The sequence below is a fragment of the Ovis aries genome, chromosome 7, assembly GCF_016772045.2.
Source record: "Ovis aries strain OAR_USU_Benz2616 breed Rambouillet chromosome 7, ARS-UI_Ramb_v3.0, whole genome shotgun sequence".
Classification (NCBI taxonomy): domain Eukaryota; kingdom Metazoa; phylum Chordata; class Mammalia; order Artiodactyla; family Bovidae; genus Ovis; species Ovis aries.
The window spans coordinates 100,602,834-100,625,112 of record NC_056060.1 but is presented as its reverse complement, the minus strand read 5'-3'; the positions used below and the strand labels follow the sequence as shown (position 1 = coordinate 100,625,112).

Genomic DNA, 22,279 nt, shown 5'->3' with positions numbered 1-22,279 from the left:
CGGATGCCATGATCTTTTTTATGTTGTGATTTAAGCCAACTTTTTCACTCTCTTCTTTCACTTTCATGAAGAGCCTCTTTAGTTCTTCACTTTCTGCCATAAGGGTGGCGTCATCTGCATATCTGAGGTTATTGATATTTCTTCCAGCAGTCTTGATTCCAGCTTGTGCTTCTTCCAGTCCAGTGTTTCTCATGATGTACTCTGCCTATAAGTTAAATAAGCTGGGTGACAATATACAGCCTTGACGTACTCCTTTCCCAATTTGGAAGCAGTCCATTGTTCCATGTCCACTTCTAACTGTTGTTTCTTGACCTGCATACAGATTTCTCAGGAGGTAGAAGAGAGTAGATATATGTATTTGTGTATCTGATTCACTTTTGGGTACAGCAGAAAGTAGCACAGCATTGCGAATCAGCTATACGCCAATAAAAATCAAAATAACAGCAAGAAAAGGACACAGCATGGCAACACTGTTGAAAGCCAAAGGTAAGCACTGTTGAGAGCAGCGAGGGAGAAATCGCACGTTTCAGACAGAGGAGCGATGCCCCGTGTGATGACTCACTTTTACTCTATGAACCAGGAGAGTGGAAGGACGTGTGAAGTGCTGGAAGCAAAGGGAAAAGAGCCTGCCATGCAGAGTTCTCTATCAGAGGGAAATACCCGCCAGGAATGAGGGTGGTTCTGATGGTGAGGGCACCACCTTGTGAGCACACTGAAAGCCACTGGATTATATTCTTGTAAAGGGTGAATTTATGACATGTTAATTATGTCTCAATAAAAATTTAAACCAAGGTAAAAGCATGTCTCTTTCAGATAAAGTAAAACTCAGAAAATTCATCACTGGCCCTACAAGACAAGGCAAAGGATGTTCTTCAAGGCTGAAGAAAAGTGGTACCAGGTGGAATTTTGAATCCTTGAAAAAGAAACGTCATCAGAAACTATAAGTATCTGGAGAAGCGCAGAAGTCTCTCGTTATTCTTTATTTCTTTATAAATTATATAAGCGAAACTCATAACATTGTGAAGTTTATAACACGCGTGGAAGATATTATAGATCCCATACAATGTGTAGTGGCTGTAGCAGGAAGGATGCTGCAGAGCTTTTGTATTTCATGTGAAATGGCACTGTTTCCAATTGTCAGAGAAGTGTGAATAGTCAGAGAGGTGCATATTGTACTCCTCAGAGCAGCGACTGTGCAAATAGTGCAGAGAAGGGAAGGTGAGATGTGAGTGTGGAAATGGAAATGAAATTCTAAAAAAATTCAAATAATTTTTCAAAAGTCAGGAAAATACAAAAATGGAACCATACAACAGAAGTGACAAGTTAAAAATTAATAATAAAGTGATAGACCCAAACCCAACCATATCAATAATTATATTAGATTGCTAATAGATTAAACTATTAACCCAGTAGTTTAGCTGAAAATAAGTGTTATAGATTAAACACTCTCGTTAAAATCCTAGCAGGCTTTTTGGGGTAGAAATTGAAACCCTAATTCTAAAATTTATAAGAGAACACAGGACAGTCTTGAAAATTGTCTAGACTGGAGGTTGTATCGCCTGATTCAAGTCTCATGGTAACTGAGGCAGCGAGCCTCTAGCATAAGACTGCACATAGAGCGCTGGAGCAGAATAGGGTCCTGAAATAAATCCACACTTAAATGGCAAATTGGTTTTTAACAAATGAACCAACATAAATCAATAGTAACGAAAAAAAAGGTTTGTTTGTTTTTTTTAAAAATGGTACCAGAACAACTAGACATCTATATGAGGAAAAATGAGTCTTGAACTTTACCCCACACTAACAAGAAAATTGACTCAAATTGGATCATAGGCTTAGATGCAAGAGCTAGAACTATTAAATTTCCAGAAGAACATTTCAAAGAGCATCTGTGTGACGCTGAGCGGGCAGCAAGAGTCCAGGAAGCATAGGCTGCAAAAGAGAAAAGTCACAGCTTCATCAGAAAGCTTAAAACTCACTCTTTAAAAAGACGCAGTTGAATAAAAAGCCAAACTATAGAGTGGAGAATGCCTTTGCAAAACATGTGTCTGTCAAAGCACTTCTACTTAAAATATGTGGAGAACTCTTACAACTCAACAGTTAGACAAATAGTGCTGCAAAAAATGGGCAAAGGATGTGGACCGTTCACAGACACAAAACTGTAAATGACCAGTCTATCCATGAAGAGATATTCAACATGTCATGAAGAAAATGCAAATTAAAAGCATGTTGAGAGTGTGGAAAATTTGAAAAAAATCAATGTTAACAGCAACAACAAAAACCCTCCTGATACACAAGCAGTTACAGTCTTATTACAGTTTTAGGACACAGGATTAATATACTTCATCTGCTTCCTACCAGCAATAAACACGTCGGATTTGAAATTTAAAACAATACCATTTAAATTTGCACACACACACCCCAAAATGAAATACTTAGGTATAAATCTAACAAAGCATGTATGAGATCTGTGTGAGGAAAACTGCACGGCTCTGTTGAAGGCACTGAAGAAGAGCTAGACAGATGGAGAGATGGTCTGTGCTCATGGATAGTAAGACTCAGTATTGGTGAGATGTCAGGTCTTCCCAACTTGGTCTACAGATTCAGCGCAGTTGCTATCAAAATGCAAGCGCACGTTATTTTGTGTAGATCAGCAAGCTGATTCTAAAGCTCCCGTGGTCAGGCAGGAGGCGCAGAATGGCCAACATGGTGTTAAAGGAGAAGGGCGGTTGAGAGACTGGCACCACACTGCTCTCAGACTCACGGTCAGGCTTACAGGCAGCAAGACAGCGTGCCACTGAGGATGGAGTCGGCAGATAGAGCAGGGGAGCAGGCTGGAGAGCCCGGAGGTGGACCTGGACCGATAGAGTCAGGGGGTCTGCGACAGCGGGGCAAAGACAGCACGGTGGAGCTGTCTCGGTCCTGGCAGCGGGTGATGCTGGAGCAGCCGGACACCCCCGTGTGAGACCCGGACCTGGTGAGCTAGCTTGCATCCTCCACAGAAGTTAGCTCACAGTGTGTTACAGACTGCCGGGGTCCAGCCCCGGTGGATCCAGGGTGATTCGAAGGTGGGGACGGAGTCGACGTCTTTGGAAAAATACATATTTAATCACAGATATAGAGAGATTAGAAATGGATAGTGTAGTAGGAAGATTAGTGGAGAAAAGGAGGCTGAATAACTTGGATTACGTGGAATAGCATCCATGCTCCAGATGGGAATTCAGCCAGAAAAACGGGAGCAAGAAAGATGCGACATGGGGGAATCAGTCTTTCCGGAAACTGATCCGATTTCTTTATTTTGGGGTTTGCTTATATACCTTTTGTTACACACAGGGATGAATACAGAGTCACGTGGGAGTCAGCAGTCCTGACCTTTGTCAAAATCAGGTGCTTCACATAAATGTATAAAAAAAAGGTCTTAGGGATATTACATCATCTTCTGGCCATGAGTGAGACCTGCTGACATTTAATGATCCTTTCTTTCTGATAACCAAAAAACTTATTTCTTCCAAGGGTGTTTTTTCTTAAACCAGGCACCATCCTCCAAATAAAGCTGCATTCCTATAGGGTGAGGGTGTAGTGAGCTACAATCAAGAAAGGAATTTATTTAACTCAAGGTTAACATGATTAGTCTTAAAGGTTAATACTTATTTTTCCTATATGCTTAAAGGTTAATACTTATTTCTCCTATATGTTAGTTATATTCATTATAAGGGTAGGGAACATGGAGATTTAGCAGCAAACATCAGCCCGACAAATGAAAATCCTTTCACCAATGCTCCCCTTAAGATCTATTTAGTCTTACGATATGATAAAGTTACATTCTTACATAGCAAGGACACAGTGATTTATAACAAAGTACAGTGATCTATTACAAAAGAGAAAATCCATTAACTCAAAAAGTCTAGTATTGCTAACATCAAAAACTACCATATTTCCTTTGCTATATTCCAAATACATTGATTAATATATTCCCAGGTGCCTAAGGATATGGAGGCCTGGCGGCAGTCATTGACTCAACAAGAAGAAAAAGTCCTATGCTAATTAAGACTCTCAAAATACTCCAAAACTCTGTGTTGTTTACGGTTGAGAGGTGGTAAACATGTGGCAGGAGTACGGATAATCCTGTCACACAAGCTAGTCTGTCAGCAGAGAGGTTTGACCTGAGACATCCTTGTCCCACCCAGAGCAGGGAATTAGTAGCAATTATTGACACAACAAATGAAGAACCCTTCACCAATATAATTCCTAACCAACACACTATACTAATAATTTCCAACTCCCCAAAATAATTTGCCTTTAGTAAGTCTAAAACATCTCGTGCCTCTCAGGTTGGGAGGCTGTAAACAATCACATGTGGCCGGACGAACCTGCACAGGTGGGCAAGATAACCTTCAGAGGAGTCCGTAAGCTGAAACACTCTTGTCACGCCCAAGAATTTTTATCGCCTTGGAGCTGCACGTTTGCTCCTTCTCAGAGAGAAACGGTTATGGGGGAGAGCCCCCCGTAAAGTCAGAGGTGTAGGTGAGAGCATAAAACAGACTCTGGTTTGGGGGTTAGATGCTCGGGAACGGGGTTTCCTGAGGCTTGATCACGCCTTTGCAAATGCCAAGCCTCCTTCCTCATGACCTTTGCCATGGGCGGAATTCCTCATGCTGGCACCCAGCAACAGACCTCAGAGTGAAACACAAAACTTTCTAGTCCTAGAAGATAGCAGAGAGAGACAGCCTAGATGGCCTCGGGTGTGGTGATGGCTTTTAAGGTGCGACTCCAAAGGCATGATCCGTGAGCAAGAATTGACAAGTGGGACGTTATTGAAATTGTTAAAATTCAAAAATTCTGCTCTGTAAAAGTCAGTGTCAGGAGATTGAGAAGACAAGTCACACACTGGAAGAAAATACCTAGAAAATACATTATCTGATAAGTGACTTATCTGAAATATACAGAAGCTTCTCACAACTCAATAAGAAAATAACCTGATTTTTAACAGTGGGCCAGTAACCTTGACAGACATCGCTCTGATGAAAATACACCCGTGGCAAATAAGCGTATGAAAAGTTATGTGTCATCAAGGAAATGCCGGTTAAAACAACAGTGAGATGGCCATCGAACAAGTAGAATGACCAAACCTCAGAGCACCGAGGAAACCAAGTGTCAGTGAAGACGTGGGGCAACGGGGACTCTCATCTGCTGTTGGCGTGCGTGCAGAGTTGCTACAGCAACTTGGGAAGACTGTCTGGGCATTACCTTGGATATGAAATACGCGTCTTGCCCGTGGGGCGAGCCGTCTCCTGCCGAGGGCGGTGTTTCTCGGGTGGCCCTGGCGTTGCTGATGGAGCTGCCTGTTCCTCTCTAGCATCGCGTCGGCTCGTCGTAACAGGCGGAAGCACCTACGCTTGTGGTAGGGTGTATTCACCTGTGTCAGCTTCGTGGTCTGAAGCGTTGGCTGTAAAACAGATTCTTCACTAAACCGAGTCTTTTGTCACTAAAGTGTTCTGAAGTGTGTACCTTGGTGTTCAAAAGAAACACTCGTTAAAGCAGCTTTTCATCTTCTGCGATCTACTCTTGAAACCTTTCAGCCCCTGTGGTTCCAGACTGCATGTGCCAGGCCTCTGGAAATGAAGTGTGTTACACTGAACCACCTTGATGGGAGTCCTTGTCCATACGTCAAAGTGAAAGTGTCAGTCACTCAGTCGTGTCTGACTCTTCGTGACCCCGTGGGGTGTAGTCTCCCAGGCTCCTCTGCCCACGGGATTCTCCAGGCGAGAATATTGGAGTGGGTTGCCATTCTCTTCTCCAGGGGATCTTCCTGACCCAGGGATTGAATCCAGGTCTCCTGCATTGCAGGCAGATTCTTTACCATCTGAACCACCGGGGTTGTCCATACATAGGGCTTGTTTTCAAAGAACAGTGTTTAGGGCAGCAGAATGATAAGCCTGTCCAGGCATGTCGCACAGCCCTTGTAAAAGTAACTCGAGCGAGTATTGTGAACGGAAATGTGATGCTCAAGTCACATTCTGCTTTAAAGTTGTAACAAATTCAGATGAATTAAAAAGAAAACTTGAAGGTAAGCTTAAGCACGACCCAGCAGCTGTGCTCTTAGGCATTTACCCGAAGGAGCTGAAGCCTGGTGTCTGCCAGAAGCCTGCACAGAGGGTGCTCGGGGCAGAGCCTCCTCTGGACGCTGCGACGCACTGCAGTGGCGGGAGCGTTTGTCCAAAGCCTCGGAGCGAAGGCGCACCAAGAGTGAGCCCCAGTGTGAGCTGCGAGCGTTGGGCAAAAGCCCTACTGCAGGCACATCTGCTTGGGCCCCAGTGGGGGCTAAGACAGGGCAGAGTAAAGCGTTTTGAGGGGCTTGCTCTCTGGCCGTTACAGTGAATCCTTGACCTGGGTGAGCTCCACTGGGCCACGGGGACTCTCCTCTAGAGCAGATGCTCCCTCCAAGCTTGTTCACTGGAATCTGAGCATTCTCAGTTAACGACAGGCCAGGAAAGATAAATTCCCAGAGAAACTTAAGGTGGATAAAGTGTGTTGTTATAAGCCTAGGGCTAAATGCTTTTCAAGCCCAGCATTGTTGAGTTTTTCTAGATCCTGGGGTTTGAAGTGTGAGGGAGGGAAGACCCTCTCCCAAGTTCCACCTTAGCTCACCAGGCACACAAAGAGTAAATAAACTTGTCAGCAACTAAGGCCAGGAGAGGAGATTCTGAAGAGAATTCTAAAAAGAAGAAAGCAGAGCTGACTGACCTCACCTCGTGGGGAACCTGGACCCCAGCGACCACTCAGGCACAGAGGCGTCCTGCTGCCCATTCATCATGAGCTCTGCCAGTTCCCTTTCCCCCAGGACTGGAGACTGGGGAAGCCTTGAGCCCTCTTTGCAGGCAAAGTTTAATCTGTGTCAGGAACCAAAGAATAGAGACAGTGGATTATGAGTGAAAACAGGCCTCACAGGCCATCTGAGCCGCGTCTGTGAGAGACGAGGGCTTCCTGGATGGCACGCTTTGTAGTCAGTTCAGTTCAGTTGCTCAGCCGTGTCCGACTCTTTGTGACCCTGTGAATCGCAGCATGCAGGCCTCCCTGTCCATCACCAACTCCCAGAGTTCACTCAGACTCACGTCCATCGAGTACGTGATGCCATCCAGCCATCTCATCCTCGGTCGTCCCCTTCTCCTCCTGCCCCCAATCCCTCCCAGCATCAGAGTCTTTTCCAATGAATCAACTCTTTGCATGAGGTGCCCAAAGTACTGGAGCTTCAGCTTCAGCATCATTCCTTCCAAAGAAATCCCAGGGCTGATCTCCTTTAGAATGGACTGGTTGGATCTCCTTGCAGTCCAAGGGACTCTCAAGAGTCTTCTCCAACACCACAGTTCAAAAGCACCAATTCTTCGGCACTCAGCCTTCTTCACAGTCCAACTCTCACATCCATACATGACCACTGGAAAAACCATAGCCTTGACTAGACGGACCTTAGTCGGCAAAGTAATGTCTCTGCTTTTGAATATGCTATCTAGGTTGGTCATAACTTTTCTTCCAAGGAGTAAGCGTCTTTTAATTTCATGGCTGCAGTCACCATCTGCAGTGGTTTTGGAGCCCCAAAATAAAGTCTGACACTGTTTCCACTGTTTCCCATCTATTTCCCATGAAGTGATGGGACCGGATGCCATGATCTTCGTTTTCTGAATGTTGAGCTTTAAGCCAACTTTTTCACTCTCCTCTTTCACTTTCATCAAGAGGCTTTTAGCTCCTCTTCACTTTCTGCCATAAAGGTGGTGTCATCTGCATATCTGAGGTTATTGATATTTGTCCCAGCAATCTTGATTCCACCTTGTGCTTCTTCCAGCCCAGTGTTTCTCATGATGGACTCTGCATATAGGAACCAAGTGTAATTAATCTATGACCTCTTGCTGATTTCCTATGAGAAAAATTCTGTGGTTAGCGAAAAAAAGGCTGAAGTGACTGTGTATCAGAAGAGTTCCTTACCTCCCTTAGTCCAGCTGCAAATACAGATATGGGAGAAATAGTATATGTTTTGCAGGAAGGGGGACCCCTTCCAGGGCCCGAAACTGGGCTCCTGTCTAACACTAGAAAATGAGTTGTCTGAGGAGACACATGTGCTGACCGTGCAAGGAATTCTACTGGGAGAGGGGCACCCGGGCGGAGGGCAGAGGGTGAGGGGCTCCGGGAGGACCGCTCTGCCACATGGCTTGCAGGTTTTATGGTGATGGGGTTAGTTTCTGGGTGGTCTTCAGCCAATCATTCTGACTCAGAGTCCTTCCTGGTGGTGCACGCCTTGTTCAGCCGAGATGGAGGCCGGGGAGAAGGATGCTGGGAGGTGGTCGGACGTGTGGTGTCTCCTTTTCACCTTTGCCGAACTCTTCGATTGGTGGTGGCTCATTAGCTCTGTGTTCCTTACCAGGACCTCCTGTTGTAAAACCACTCATGCAGACGGCTACTTTGGCACCTGTCCGGGCGGGCGGGTCCGGGCGGGCGGTCCGGGCCGTGTGCTTCCCCTAACACGTGGACAGTGCTTTCGGAAAGCTGGGCCATCACACACCTTGTAAATAAAAGATGATGCCTAATAGAATCGGGAGTAGTAACTTCTAACATGTGACTCGCTAATGTCTTCAACTTTTCAGAATTTTTTTAATAAAATGACAGAACTTAGCATTCAGTTACAGCAATAAATAACAGAACTTTTATTGTTCATTTAGAGCCAGCTCATTATTGCAGAAGTGATGGTTTCCTGTGAGCTTGCTTTTTCTGTAGTCTGTGACATACTACAGGAGGGTATGCTGTTTTATCGTATTGATGTTAAGATACTGCCTTGGGTATTCATTTTAGGTTTTTACTGAAGCCAGTGTGAACTTGAGGCGTGGACCACGTACACTGGTTTGGTCTCACTATGAAAGTATGCGCTGATAGTCAAACTCTTCGGAACCAAAAATGGGATGGTGGTTTCTGGAAGTTTGGGAGAGGGAGAAGAGGCGTTGTTGAGTGAAATCCGTTTTGCACAGTGGAAGAGTTGTAGAGCTCTGTTGTGCACCACGTGCCCGGAGTTGACGGAATAGTGCTGTGTGATGTGCTCGAGACTGAGAGGGCAGCGGTACCCACTTCAGTGCTCTCGCCTGGAGAATCCCACGGACGGAAGAGCCTGGTGGGCTGCAGTGCATGGGGTTGCTGAGAGTCGGACACGACTGAGCAACTTCACTTTCACTTTTCACTTTCCTGCATTGGAGAAGGAAATGGCCACCCACTCCAGTGTTCCTGCCTGGAGAATCCCAGGGACAGGGGAGCCTGGTGGGCTGCCGTCTATGGGGTCACACAGAGTCAGACACGACTGAAGCGACTTAGCAGTAGCATATGCTTAAAAATGGTTAACATGGTAAATTTTGTTCTGTGGTTAATTGTGACCACAATTTAAAATACTTTTTTAAGTTAATGCATTTAGTTAAACTTCAGAAAGATGCTGAAATTGCTTTTCCCTCTGAAACTTTAAATTCTAGTTAAAAGTTCTTAGTCTAATTTTTAAAAAAAATTATAGTCCCAAAAGTGAAAGTGAAAGTTGTTCAGTCATGTCCCCAGCTCTTTGTGACCCCATGGACTGTAGTCCGTGGATTCTCCAGGCCGGAATACTGGAGTGGGAGCCTTCCCCTTCTCCAGGGGAGTCTTCCCAACCCAGGGATTGAACCCGGGCCTCCTGCATTGCAGGTGGCTCTGTCACTGAGCCGCTGGTGAGCCCTTCTTTATCACGTATCTGTCCATTCCTGTGTTCTCCCGTCAGTCCATCTCTTTGAAACACGTTTGAACATGAACTGCAGGCACCAGTGTGCTTTGAGGGCAGCCTGTTTATTCCCCATTTCACACTAGAGGGATCGGAAACACAGAAAAGTCAAGCAGTCTGTTTAGATGACAGAGCTTTTACGCGGTAGAACTAGGGTTTGAGCTAAGCCTTTCTTAATCATGTCTTTCTAATCTGCTGGCTCACACAGTACGGATCGGTATTACCATAAAAAGTCACTTGTGGTCCAGTGAATTTGACAGATGTAAGTGTCTCAGTCTTGAAGCTCCAGATGTGTATTTTCACAGTGTAGTGTCTGTGAGGTTCGGCATTAAAGAAACTTGTGAAACTTTAAGCTGACTGTTTCCAGATTCATTTCAGCCTGAGCACTCTGCCCCACCTTCCCCCAACATCACACTTCTTAACTTCTTGTAGAGTGGGACCAGAATTCAGTGGGGTACACTGGAAGGTACTCATTGTAAGGTATCCTCATTTTGTTTATTCCAGAATGTGTTTTTGAAGAGGTTTTGGTTTTCGGCATAGCTCTAGAATTTTGGACTGGCAGAGGTCTTGGGCTTCACTGAGATCAGCGCTTGCGCATCGGGGCCGAGGGAGCTGGGGCCCAGCCTGGTCAGGCGCTGGTGCAGGCTGCTCGGGCGCTTGGGGCAGAAGTGGGCGTGGAGCACAGCCTGCGGCCTTGGAGGGGCTTTTACAGACGGTAAATGTTTGCTGAATAAATGAATGCATCTTCTGAATCTGTCCAGTTTTCTTTCTGCGTATCTGTCTACATATTAGAATTTGTGTTCATTTTCAGTTTATTTGGTTAGTAGAAAGTCATATAGCACTTAATGGTTGACCTTCGATACAAATGATATATAGTAACAAAATTCTAAAAAGAAGTTGTAATATATGAGGTATAGAAAATTACATGAGCATAGCTGTGCTGTTTAACAAATAGTGATCAAGTGAATCCTTATTTACTGTTCCAAGAAATGAACACTGCGGTACATCAGAAGCCCCAGGGACTGTCTCCTGTTACTCATCCCCTTAATTGTTTATTTTTTCTGTTTCTTTTTTTAGCTAATTTAACAGGACATGCAGAGAAGGTGGGGATTGAGAATTTTGAGCTCCTGAAGGTCTTAGGAACTGGAGGTAAGTCTTTAAGTTAATTCTTTCTTTTAAGAGAAAAAAAAAAAAAAGCACTTGATACCCCTATGACAAAGGATTGGCATCTCCAATACAGAAATCATTAAAATTTTAAAACAATAAGGAATCCGTTAGGAGAACTGTCAGAGAATGTGAACAGAGCGTTTCTAGAAGAAATACATGGTATAGATGACCTTATTTGCAAAACAGAAATAGAGATGTTCTCAGATGTAGAGAACAAACGTATGGACACCGAAGGGGGAAAGAGGGCATGGCGAGATCCGTTGGGGTTGACAAGTGTATACCATTGGCGCTGTGCGTGGAACGGGTAACTCCTACACAGCAGCCTGCTGTGAAGCTGAGGAAACCTGCGTAGTGCTCTGTGGTGACCGAGAGGGGAAGGGGCTCCAGGGAAGAGGGGATGTGTGTACACGCGTGCCTGATTCACTTTACAACAGAAACTAAACTGAAAAAGAGAAGAAATACAAAAGGCAAAATTTAAAAGAATTGGTAAGGATCAAAAAAAAAAGTCTCTCTTACCCTGCTTTTGGGAGTGTAGATGAATTCAGTTTTTACATGAGACAGAATGCTTTATAAAGCCACTGACATTTATGGAGAGTTTGTGGCCTGCCAGGCTCTCTGTGAGTGTGGCTTACACTGATTGCTTCATTCAGTCCACACTCAGCTTTTTTCATGGCCCGTGCTCATCACTTTTGAACGTGAAAAGCTCAAGACTCTTCGGAAACCTAACAATATGAATTTGCTTAAATGACCATGTAACTGTATGTTCTGTTACCTGTACAATAGGATTGAAGTGATCTGTGTTCACTAAAGGTTTTGGAAGCTCTCCCTAATATAGTAAACTTGAAAACAGACTGTAGAAGAGAATGTGCAGTATGCCACTCCCATAACATGGAACTCGTGTGACTGAGCATCTTCATGTAACTCTGTAGAAAAGTTTCTGATCCGTGCATCAAGATGGTGAGAGTGTGGCTGTCCCTGGGTGGGAGATGTTTCTTGGTTTTCTGATTTCTGCTTCCTTCTGCCTTCAGGATGTTTACTGTCACTGTCCTTGCTTATCTGAAGTCAGGGCCTCATGGGCATGTGGCTTGCGCAGGTGCAGAGATCCCCACGCTAGAAGAGCCTCATGTTTGATTTCATGCCCTACCCCTCTGGAATCCTAAATAACTTGCGAGCAAGGCGCCCCACGTTTTCATTTTGTAGTGAACCTGCTCATTGCATGGCATGTAAACTCATCTGATCAGAGTCCCAGAAGGAGCAAATAGAGGGGGCAGAGGTAAATACCCAGAGAGGCGGCAGCTGAGTGTTCTCCAGGATTGATCAAATGTGTGGATTTGTAAATTTAGGAAACAGAAGATCTCAGACAAGTGTTACTGTGAAGGGATTCTTACACGGATACATGAGAGGAACTGATGAGCACCAGAGACAGAGAGACCCCCAAGAGCTGCCAGGGAGAGGAGACTGCCTTTTGGAGAAACAGCGAATAGATGAGCAAAGGGCTTTCCAGCAGCGACCACGCGAATACCACAGCCGTGTGGAAGAATGTCCAAACAGTCCCCAGAGAAATAACTGTCAATTCAGAACTGGGTTCCCCCCAAACCTGTTTCACAGAAGGAAGGGCAAAATAGAGATTTTCAGACTTAAGAAAGCTGAGTGGGTTTTCTCTTGATCCAGTGCATCCTTGCTAAAAGATACAATTTTAGGGAGAAGGAAAGTGATCTCAGGAGAGATTCTGAGATGCAAAAACTGTTGGTGAATCAAGATCTAAACAGTGTTGACTGTGTAAAACCGTGGTCGGAATGCCTGGATTTGTGGGGTTAACAACAGGAAAACTGAAACGTTGGACAGAGATGGCACATAATTTGGGAAGCGATAGGAATTTAGTGGTCTGAGGTAGTGTTTCTCCAGTGTTTACATGCACATGAGTTTTGAAATGTGTAAAACACCAAATTGATTGAAAAAAGAATAGAAAGCCTGAGTAGTCCTTTAATCCCTGAAGAAACTGGTCAGTGAGTAAAAATCTTCCTGCTGGGAAAACACTTGGTACAGTTTTTACATTTGTTTGTTCACGTCTGTGTGGCTGCTCTGGGTCCTCACTGCTCTCTCCGGTTAGGCAGCAGGCGGGCTCCTCTCTGGCTGCAGGCCGTTGGCCTCCTGTTGCCGAGTGCAGGCTCTGGTGCTGAAGCTCAGTGGTGGAGTGCACAGGCCAGGTTGCTCTGTGGCATGTGGGACTCTTCCCAGACCAGGAGTGGACCCTTGTCCCCAGCACCGGCTGGCAGATCCTTAGCCACTGGGCCATCAAGGAGTCACTTGGTGGTTTCTAGAGTGAGTTCTGCCAAGCACTCAAGGCACAGATAATGCTGACCTTTGACAAACTCAGAGAACAGAAACAACGGAACTATTTCTTCCAGCTCGTTGTGTAAGGCTAGCATTACCTTGCTTCCAAAAACACGTGAGTATGAAGAAGAGAAGTTATAGGCCAGATTTTAAAACAAACTTTGGATGGATTTTCTATCAACATATTTAGCGCTTTGTCTCATTATTTACCTCGGCTTTTTGGAGCAGCTTGACCGTAGACAGGTCTTTAAGATAGTTCTGCAAAGGTGAAAAAGAGTGTAGGGCAGGGCTTTGCCTGTGCTTCCGAATGACGGTTCTTCCTGTTCGGGCTGTGTCACCCACGGCTCCTGCTCTTCCTTTTCGTCAGCTGACCGAATCCTGCTCTTGGGAGAAGATGGAATCACTGCTAGGTGTCATTGTAGGTATTTCTGTATTTAAAATCACAGTTTTGATGACTAAATGGAGTAGGTGGAAACTTTCATTATGATTATAATAAAATCTCAATTTTTACTCAAAAATTTTACCACTGATCTTTCAGTTTCATTACCTTTTTAAGATAATTTTCCCCCAGAACTACTTAGGATAATAGAAAAGCCTCATCAGATGCTTTTCATGTGTCCTGTCAGGCTTTCTTTGGCAGTGGAACCGAGAACTCTGCTGATGATTTAATTTTGTGTACTTTGAACCAGAAAAAATTCTATTCCTTCAATATCTTGAAGACTTCGTGGAATATTGGAAAATGAAATATTTACTTTTCGATCGCATATTTAAATACATGTGATATTTATGGGGGGAAAAAAAAGACCTTTTACTCAGAGTATTGATTTCTGTTTTCAGCTATCTTATTTCTTTTAATCTGTTGCTAATCTGCTAGTGAGTTTCCTAAGCTAGAAACTTGCAAATAATACTTGACCCTTCTCTATTTTGACTTTTTTATTTCTTATTTCTCACAAAAACCCTGTGATTTTTCTTCCAACATGACCCTTGGGTTTGCCCTTCGTGTTCTCAGTGCCCTGGCTTGTATCACCTTATACATGGATTGTTGGTGAGGTTTGTTTTTTACGCTGGACTTTCTGCAAGCTCTCTCTCCATTTCATGCATTTTGTACGTATCCTGTTGTAATAGTATGCGGCCTCATTGGAATTCAGCATTATTGTGCTGTTCTTCTGCTTCAGAACTTTTAGTGCCTTTTTTCTAGTTAATTCTTCACGTCCAGATTCTTTGCTTGCTTTCAGGCTTAGCTCTGCTTTCCCCTGTCTTTTTCTCCAGTTACCTCGATATTCCACCTGCTCACAGTCTGGTTGGTTTTCACTCCCCTATGGTTATGTGTCTTTCCTGTTCCCTGAGGCCCCACGTTATCTCCTTCCCCACTGTCAAACTTCTTCTCTTTCCCACCCGTGCAGATTCTGCGCAGTTGCTTCCTTCTCTGAACTGCGGCCCTGGAAGTCCTTGGTAGGGAACAGGGCCCTGAGCGGCTCTCTGCACTTTTGTTCACAGAGGTAGGGATCAGGGCCCTGAGTGGGATTTTCGGCATTTGCGTTCACAGCGGCTATTTTTCTTCTGGACTGTGGACTCTGAAGGTCTTCGTCCTCTGTGTCTCCACCCCTGTTGCCCTGCTCCCTCCCCACGGCCGGTAACTGTGGAGCTTAGCAATAGGCTAGTAATTCCGCAGCTCATGTGTGTGTTTCTAGGGTCCTCTGGAGATTGACACTTCAGATGCAGGAAGTATCTTTGTTTCATGATGAAATTTTGGACTGTTTGTGGGAGTAGTGATTCCAGTTTTTCTTTTTACCTTTTCTGTTGCCTTCCTTTTGACCATTGTGCTTCACCCAAGTATAGAAAAAAATCTGTAAATGGACTCAGATGACCATTACACCTACTACTGCGGGCAGGAATCCCCCGGAAGAAATGGAGTAGCCATCATGGTCAACAAAAGAGTCCGAAATGCAGTACTTGGATGCAATCTCAAAAACAACAGAATGATCTCTGTTCGTCTCCAAGGCAAACCATTCAATATCACAGTTATCCAAGTCTCTGCCCCAACCAGTAACGCTGAAGAAACTGAAGTTGAACGGTTTTACGAAGACCTACAAGATCTTTTAGAACTAACACCCAAAAAGATGTCCTTTTCATTATAGGGGACTGGAATGCAAAAGTAAGAAGTCAAGAAACACCTGGAGTAACAGGCAAATTTGGCCTTGGAATGCGGAATGAAGCAGGGCAAAGGCTAATAGAGTTTTGCCAAGAAAATGCACTGGTCATAGCAAACACCCTCTTCCAACAACACAAGAGAAGACTCTACACATGGACATCACCAGATGGTCAACACCAAAATCAGACTGATTATATTCTTTGCAGCCAAAGATGGAGAAGCTCTATACAGTCAACAAAAACTAGACCAGGAGCTGACTGTGGCTCAGATCATGAACTCCTTATTACCAAATTCAGACTCAAATTGAAGAAAGTAGGGAAAACCGCTAGACCATTGAGGTATGACCTAAATCAAATCCCTTATGATTATACAGTGGAAGTGAGAAATAGATTTAAGGGCCTAGATCTGATAGATAGAGTGCCTGATGAACTATGGAATGAGGTTCGTGACATTGTACAGGAGACAGGGATCAAGACCATCCCCATGGACAAGAAATGCAAAAAAGCAAAATGGCTGTCTGGGGAGGCCTTACGAATAGCTGTGAAAAGAAGAGAGGTGAAAAGCAAAGGAGAAAAGGAAAGATATAAGCATCTGAATGCAGAGTTCCAAAGAAAAGCAAGGAGAGATAAGAAAGCCTTCTTCAGCGATCAGTGCAAAGAAATAGAGGAAAACAACAGAATGGGAAAGACTAGAGATCTCTTCAAGAAAATTAGAGATACCAAGGGAACATTTCATGCAGAGATGGGCTCGATAAAGGACAGAAATGATATGGACCTAACAGAAGCAGAAGATATTAAGAAGAAGTGGCAAGAATACACAGAAGAACTGTACAAAAGGATCTTCACGACCCAGATAATCATGCTGATGTGATCACTAGAGCCAGACATCCTGGAATGTGAAGTCAACTGGGCCTTAGAAGGTGTCACTACGAACAAAGCTAGTGGAGGTGATGGAATTCCAGTTGAGCTGTTTCAAATCCTGGTAGATGATGCTGTGAAAGTGCTGAACTCAATATGCCAGCAAGTTTGGAAAACTCAGCAGTGGCCACAGGACTGGAAAAGGTCAGTTTTCATTCCAATTCCAAAGAAAGGCAATGCCAAAGAATGCTCAAACTACCACACAATTGCACTCATCTCACAGGCTAGTAAAGTGATGCTTAAAATTCTCCAAGCCAGGCTTTAGCAATACGTGAACTGTGAACTCCCTGATGTTCCAGCTGGTTTTAGAAAAGGCAGAGGAACCAGAGATCAAATTGCCAACATCCGCTGGATCATGGAAAAAGCAAGAGAGTTCCAGAAAACATCGATTTCTGCTTTATTGACTATGCCAAAGCCTTTGACTGTGTGGATCACAATAAACTGTGGAAAATTCTGAAAGAGATGGGAATAGCAGACCACCTGACCTGCCTCTTGAGAAATCTGTATGCAGATCAGGAAGCAACAGTTAGAACTGGACATGGAACAACAGACTGGCTCCAAATAGGAAAAGGAGTCCGTCAAGGCTGTATATTGTCACCCTGCTTATTTAACTTATGTGCAGAGTGCATCATGAGAAACCCTGGACTGGAAGAAGCACAAGCTGGAATCAAGATTGCCGGGAGAAATATCAGTCACCTCAGATATGCAGATGACACCACCCTTATGGCAGAAAGTGAAGAGGAACTAAAAAGCCTCTTGATGAAAGTGAAAGAGGAGAGTGAAAAAGTTGGCTTCAAGCTCAACATTCAGAAAACAAAGACCATGGCATCCGGTCCCATCACTTCATGGGAAATAGATGGGGAAACAGTGGAAACAGTGTCAGACTTTATGTTTTTGGGTTGCAAAATCACTGCAGATGGTGACTGCAGCCGTGAAATTGAAAGACGCTTACTCCTTGGAAGAAAAGTTATGAGCAACCTAGATAATATATTCAAAAGCAGAGACATTACTTTGCCGACTAAGGTCTGTCTAGTCAAGGCTATGGTTTTTCCAGTGGTCATGTATGGATGTGAGAGTTGGACTGTGAAGAAGGCTGAGTGCCGAAGAATTGATGCTTTTGAACTGTGGTGTTGGAGAAGACTCTTGAGAGTCCCTTGGACTGCAAGGAGATCCAACCAGTCCATTCTGAAGGAGATCAGCCCTGGGATTTCTTTTGGAAGGAATGATGCTGAAGCTGAAACTCCAGTACTTTGGCCACCTCATGCGAAGAGTTGACTCATTGGAAAAGACTGTGATGCTGGGAGGGATTGGGGGCAGGAGGAGAAGGGGACGACCGAGGATGAGATGGCTGGATGGCATCACGGACTCGATGGACGTTAGTCTGAGTGAACTCTGGGAGCTGGTGATGGACAGGGAGGCCTGGCGTGCTGTGATTCATGGGGTCGCAGAGAGTCGGACACGACTGAGCAACTGAACTGAACTGAACTGTGCATTCATTGTTAGCCGTTCTGGTGTTTAATGACGTGGAGCATGTATTCTTTTTGAATTTTCCTTATTCATCATGGTTGATCTGTATTTCAGAGATTTTTTGTCATTATGGCAAAAAAAAAAAAGGTAAATTTTGTCATGGAACTATAAGGGGTACATTTGAGTTGATTTCTAATTGTGGTGCATTCGTAGTTGTGAGGTACTTGGCTATCAACGATGACTTGGAAGACTCAGGTTTGAATCTTGACCTCACCATTGCCTACTTGTGTTCCTTGGGTAAATTACCTGAACTCTGTGAGTGTAAGTCCCTATTGGCCAAAGTTAATGGTACCTATCCCACTATGTTGTTACAACATCAATGAGATAATCGATATAAATCGCCAATTGCTAGATAACCGCCAGTTATTATTTATTCAACAGGGGGTTCTACTGTAAAGCTGTACCCTAAATTAGAAATGCAATTATTTAGGACTTCTTCGTAAGGACAGATTATCAGTTCTTTCTTGTAGTCACTTTGTTAGCATATCTGGGAGTAATTCCAACTAAAGTTATATTTCTAATACTACAAATCTAACAACAGGCATTTCGTAAGTGTTATTGGTAGCTGACATCCTGTCAGCATTTCTGAGGGTTGATTTGTGTACCGTGTGTGCGTGTGCTTAGTTGCTTAGTCATGTCCGACTCTTTGAGCCCCATGAACTGTAGCCCACCTGGCTCCTCTGTTCATAGAATTTTCCAGCAAAAATGCTGAAGTAGAGTGCCATTTCTCACTCCAGGGAATCTTCTCAACCCAGGGATTGAACCCACGTTTCTGTGTCTCCTTAAAAATAAAATGCCAGATGAAGACTGTGTTTCTTTGCTTCCCTCTTTAGCTTTTCAAGCGCCCTAGGTTTTGAGCAGCCTTCTGCGTGTTAGGCTGACAGTCTTGCGCTGAAATGTGCACGCGTGTTCAGTTGCTCGGTCGTGTCTGACTCCTGGCGACCCCGTCAGCTGTTGGCAGCTGGGCTCCTCTGCCCAGGGAGTTTTCCAGGCAGGAATACTGGAGCGGTTGGCATTTCATGCTCCACGGGACCTTCCTGACCCAGGGATCGAACCTGAGTCTCTTTCATCTCCTGGATTGGCAGGCAGATTCTTTGCATTGCACTACCTGGGAAGCCCCCAGATATGCATAAAATGAGTAATGAAACATCTAGATTGCCTGATACCTAATACATGCTATATAAACTATATATGCATCTGAAAGGGAAAGAAGCCTAGAGTTTAAAAGAGCTCGTATAGCGCATTATCAGGGTCTCAGGTCATTAGCTTGATACGTAAGTGATGGTCATCTTCTAACAAATACTTTATCGTGAAACCAAAATATGTCCAGCGGTAAATAGGGACACGTAACCACCAAAAGATCTTAAGTTTCAGGCTGTGCCTTCCTGGTCTTTCTCTGACTACAGCCAGTCTTCTTTCCTAAATGTAAGTGTGGTCACGTTCACAGCCGTTCACGTCATTCCCATTGCTCTGGGGGCTCATTCATTCACATGCATTTGTTGAGAGGCAGGTACTGTGTTGGGTGCGGGGAAGAGAGTGGTGAGCATGTTCTAAACTGGAGTGCAGTTGCTTTAAATGTTGTCAGTTTCTGCTGTACAGCAGACTGAATCAGCTGTGTGTGCACATATATCCCCTCCCGCTTGAGCCTCCCCAGTGAGCACTTTTTAAAAAAGATATATTACACACAGACTTGCAAGTTGAAAAATGTGATCTTCATTTAATGTTTGTTTCTGGGTTTTAATCTTCAAATGAGTGCTGATTGAGTATAGAGATTCAAAATGCCTTGCCTCCAGTAATATCTAATGAGCAGCACCCATTTCTGTCTTCCTCAGTCCCTGGTGCCCTCCTAAGAAGGTTGCTTTTTTCTTTTACTCTTTCTTTTCTGGAGGTGACGGGCGGGGTGGCCATGTAATCGGCAGGTCCTACAGGCTGTCCTGAGGGAGCCACCCGGTGGAGGGACGGCCGTGCGCCCTTCACGCAGCCGCCAGTGCCGCCCTCGGATGTTCATGCTGCTGGTTCTTTGCTCTTTGGTGTCAGACTCTGGGCTCGCCAGGTGGCTCGGTGGTAAAGGATCTGCTTCCCAGTGCAGACGTGGCGATCCCTGGGTAGGTAAGATCCCCTGGAGAAGGAAATGGCAACCGAGTCCAGTGCTCTTGCCTGGGAAATCCATGGACAGAGGAGCCTGGCGGGCTACAGTCTATGGTGTTGCAAAAGAGTCCAACACGACTTCACAACTAAAACAACAAACAAAACCCAGACTCCATGGGAGTCATCCCTAGCAGGACAGCCTTGTGAAATATATAGACATTTGTATTTTTTTATTGCAGACTTTTCAGAAACGCTTCTCATTTATTGATAAGACGGCCTTTCTTCTGGATAATCTGCCGCTGGATGGTGCTAGGAAGCGCACCGGGCAGCTTGAAGACACGGCCACTCTTTGGCCTTACGATGCAAGGGAAAAATGCTTGATTGAGTCATGTACAGACTGTTTCAAAAATGATGACTTAGTCATCGTGTAGGGAACAAGGTATAAGGAAGGTTGGGAAGTGCTTGCAAACCAGACTCTCAACCAGGGCTGAACATTCTTGCAAACGAGATGTTCAGCTAAGAATCCTATTTGTTCCCGTGGGAAAAGAGCATTTCTTGCACACAAGGATGTTTCTCTGATTCCTCAAAAGGAACAGACCCAGGGACAAAACGGATTCTAAGTTGATAAGGAAGTTCCCCCAAACAAAGTCTTAGCTGCAGTAAATAAGTTAAGGTAAAGGTCATCGCGCCCCGCGCCTGCGCGCTGTAGAGTCGCTGAGTTATGGTGTTTGGCAACTTGCCCTGTAGATTGTTGTGCAGAAGATACAAAGTAAAGCAGCTGCAAGAAGCAAGGGTTAAAATACAAAGATTCAAACCCCTCTGCAGTGTTGGTGTTTCATTCCGTCGCTAGCATCATCGTTTGTCATTTAATTCCCTTTAGGTGTTTGGAAAGTATTGTATCAAAATAGTGCTTTTAAAAGCCTGTATTCGTTAAATCGCCAAAACCGGCATCTTAAAACGTTCATAGTTTCGCATCTGTGTGTGCCCACTGTTCCTTGCGTTTCAGTGTGAGCCTGCAGTGCTGAAGGAGGTCTTAGGGGTTCAGTATTTGCGGTGCTTAATTCTGGAATCACAAGACAACTCCACTTAGGGGTGTTGGTTGACATCACCTCCCTAGTGTAGACACAGTCTGACTCCTCGCTGATGCTGCCCTAGGGCATGTTTGCTGGAATGGAGTGCGCTTGACTTCTGCAGGAATGCTCAGAGAAGAGTGAGGGTGGCAGGGCAGAGGAGGAGCCTCAGCAGCGTGTGGCCGAGGCTCGGGTCTGGGTTCAGCCTGAACCTGGGAAGTTTTGGCGCAAGAGAGAGGAGGCAAGCGTTTTAAACCCAAACAGCTCATCTGTTGTGATTTCCTGTATTTTCCTTTTAGTGGGTCCTTTGGTAATCACCTTCCACGGGTGATCAGTTCTAGTCTACTCTCTCCGTGGAACGTGGCTTCCTTTGCAGCTTTTTCTCCTTTCCTGATGGGTCTTTGGTTTTCAAGCCATTTGGGACCAGGGATACGAAATACCACGTGGTTTACACGGGTCATCCGTGGGAGACAGTCGGGAGATGGCCGCGCCGCGTGCTCGCTGCAGTTGTTAGGGGGCTGGTGCCCGCGGCGTCGAGCGCTGTCTCTGGAATTGAGCAGTGCTGGCCTGGCAGGTGCCGTGCGCTCAGCCGTTAATTAGTCACGCTGGCCTGGCGCGCGCACGCGGGACCCACAGTAGGCATTCCGGAAACTAGTGTTTATCGTCAACTCTCTCACACAGTGAATCTCTTTTTCAAAGAAGCTGACACCATCCATGAGAAGATGCATTGGTTTTGTGGTCTCGATTTCAGCTGAGCAACTGTGTTTGACCATTTAAAGTAATCCACTGAATGAGTCACCTTTGACCCTGGTTAGTTTAAAAAATTAATTGGATGATATGTAGAATGCTGATGCTTTTATTGTCTTCCAGGTCGTTGGTGTTGTATATCTTCTAGAGAGGATATACAGGTTTATACCTAAAACAAATAGCCTGTCTCAGTCTCTTGCATAAAAAACTACTGCCTACGGTTTCATGTGCTTTTACGGTGTCTCGTTTGCTTTTAGCGTCTGTCTATGTATGAGGCGTTGTTTGGGTTCATAGCTCTTTGTATGCTAGAAGAATCTATCTCCTGTTTGCCTTTAGCATCTGTCTATGTATGAGGCGTGTTATGGGTTCATAGCGTGTTTTGGGTTCATAGCATGTTTTGGGCTCATAGCTCTTTGTATGTTAGAGGAATCTATCTCTTATTTGCCTTTAGCGTCTGTCTATGTATGAGGCGTGTTTTGGGCTCATAGCGTGTTCTGGG

At 44.8% G+C, this 22,279-nt stretch overlaps 1 protein-coding gene across 12 annotated transcripts in view; it reads left to right on the top strand.

Moving 5' to 3' along the window:
- Window positions 1–22,279, top strand: part of RPS6KA5 (ribosomal protein S6 kinase A5) — a 190,646-nt gene that overhangs the window by 48,856 nt on the left and 119,511 nt on the right. For 11 of the 12 annotated variants that reach the window (XM_042252869.2, XM_042252870.2, XM_015097232.4 and 8 more), the window contains one exon: window positions 10,856–10,927. The exons of the other annotated variant lie outside the window; for it this stretch is intronic. In XM_042252869.2, the coding sequence (XP_042108803.1) occupies window positions 10,856–10,927 (72 nt within the window). The remainder of the gene's footprint in view (window positions 1–10,855; window positions 10,928–22,279) is intronic. 12 annotated transcript variants of the gene reach the window in all.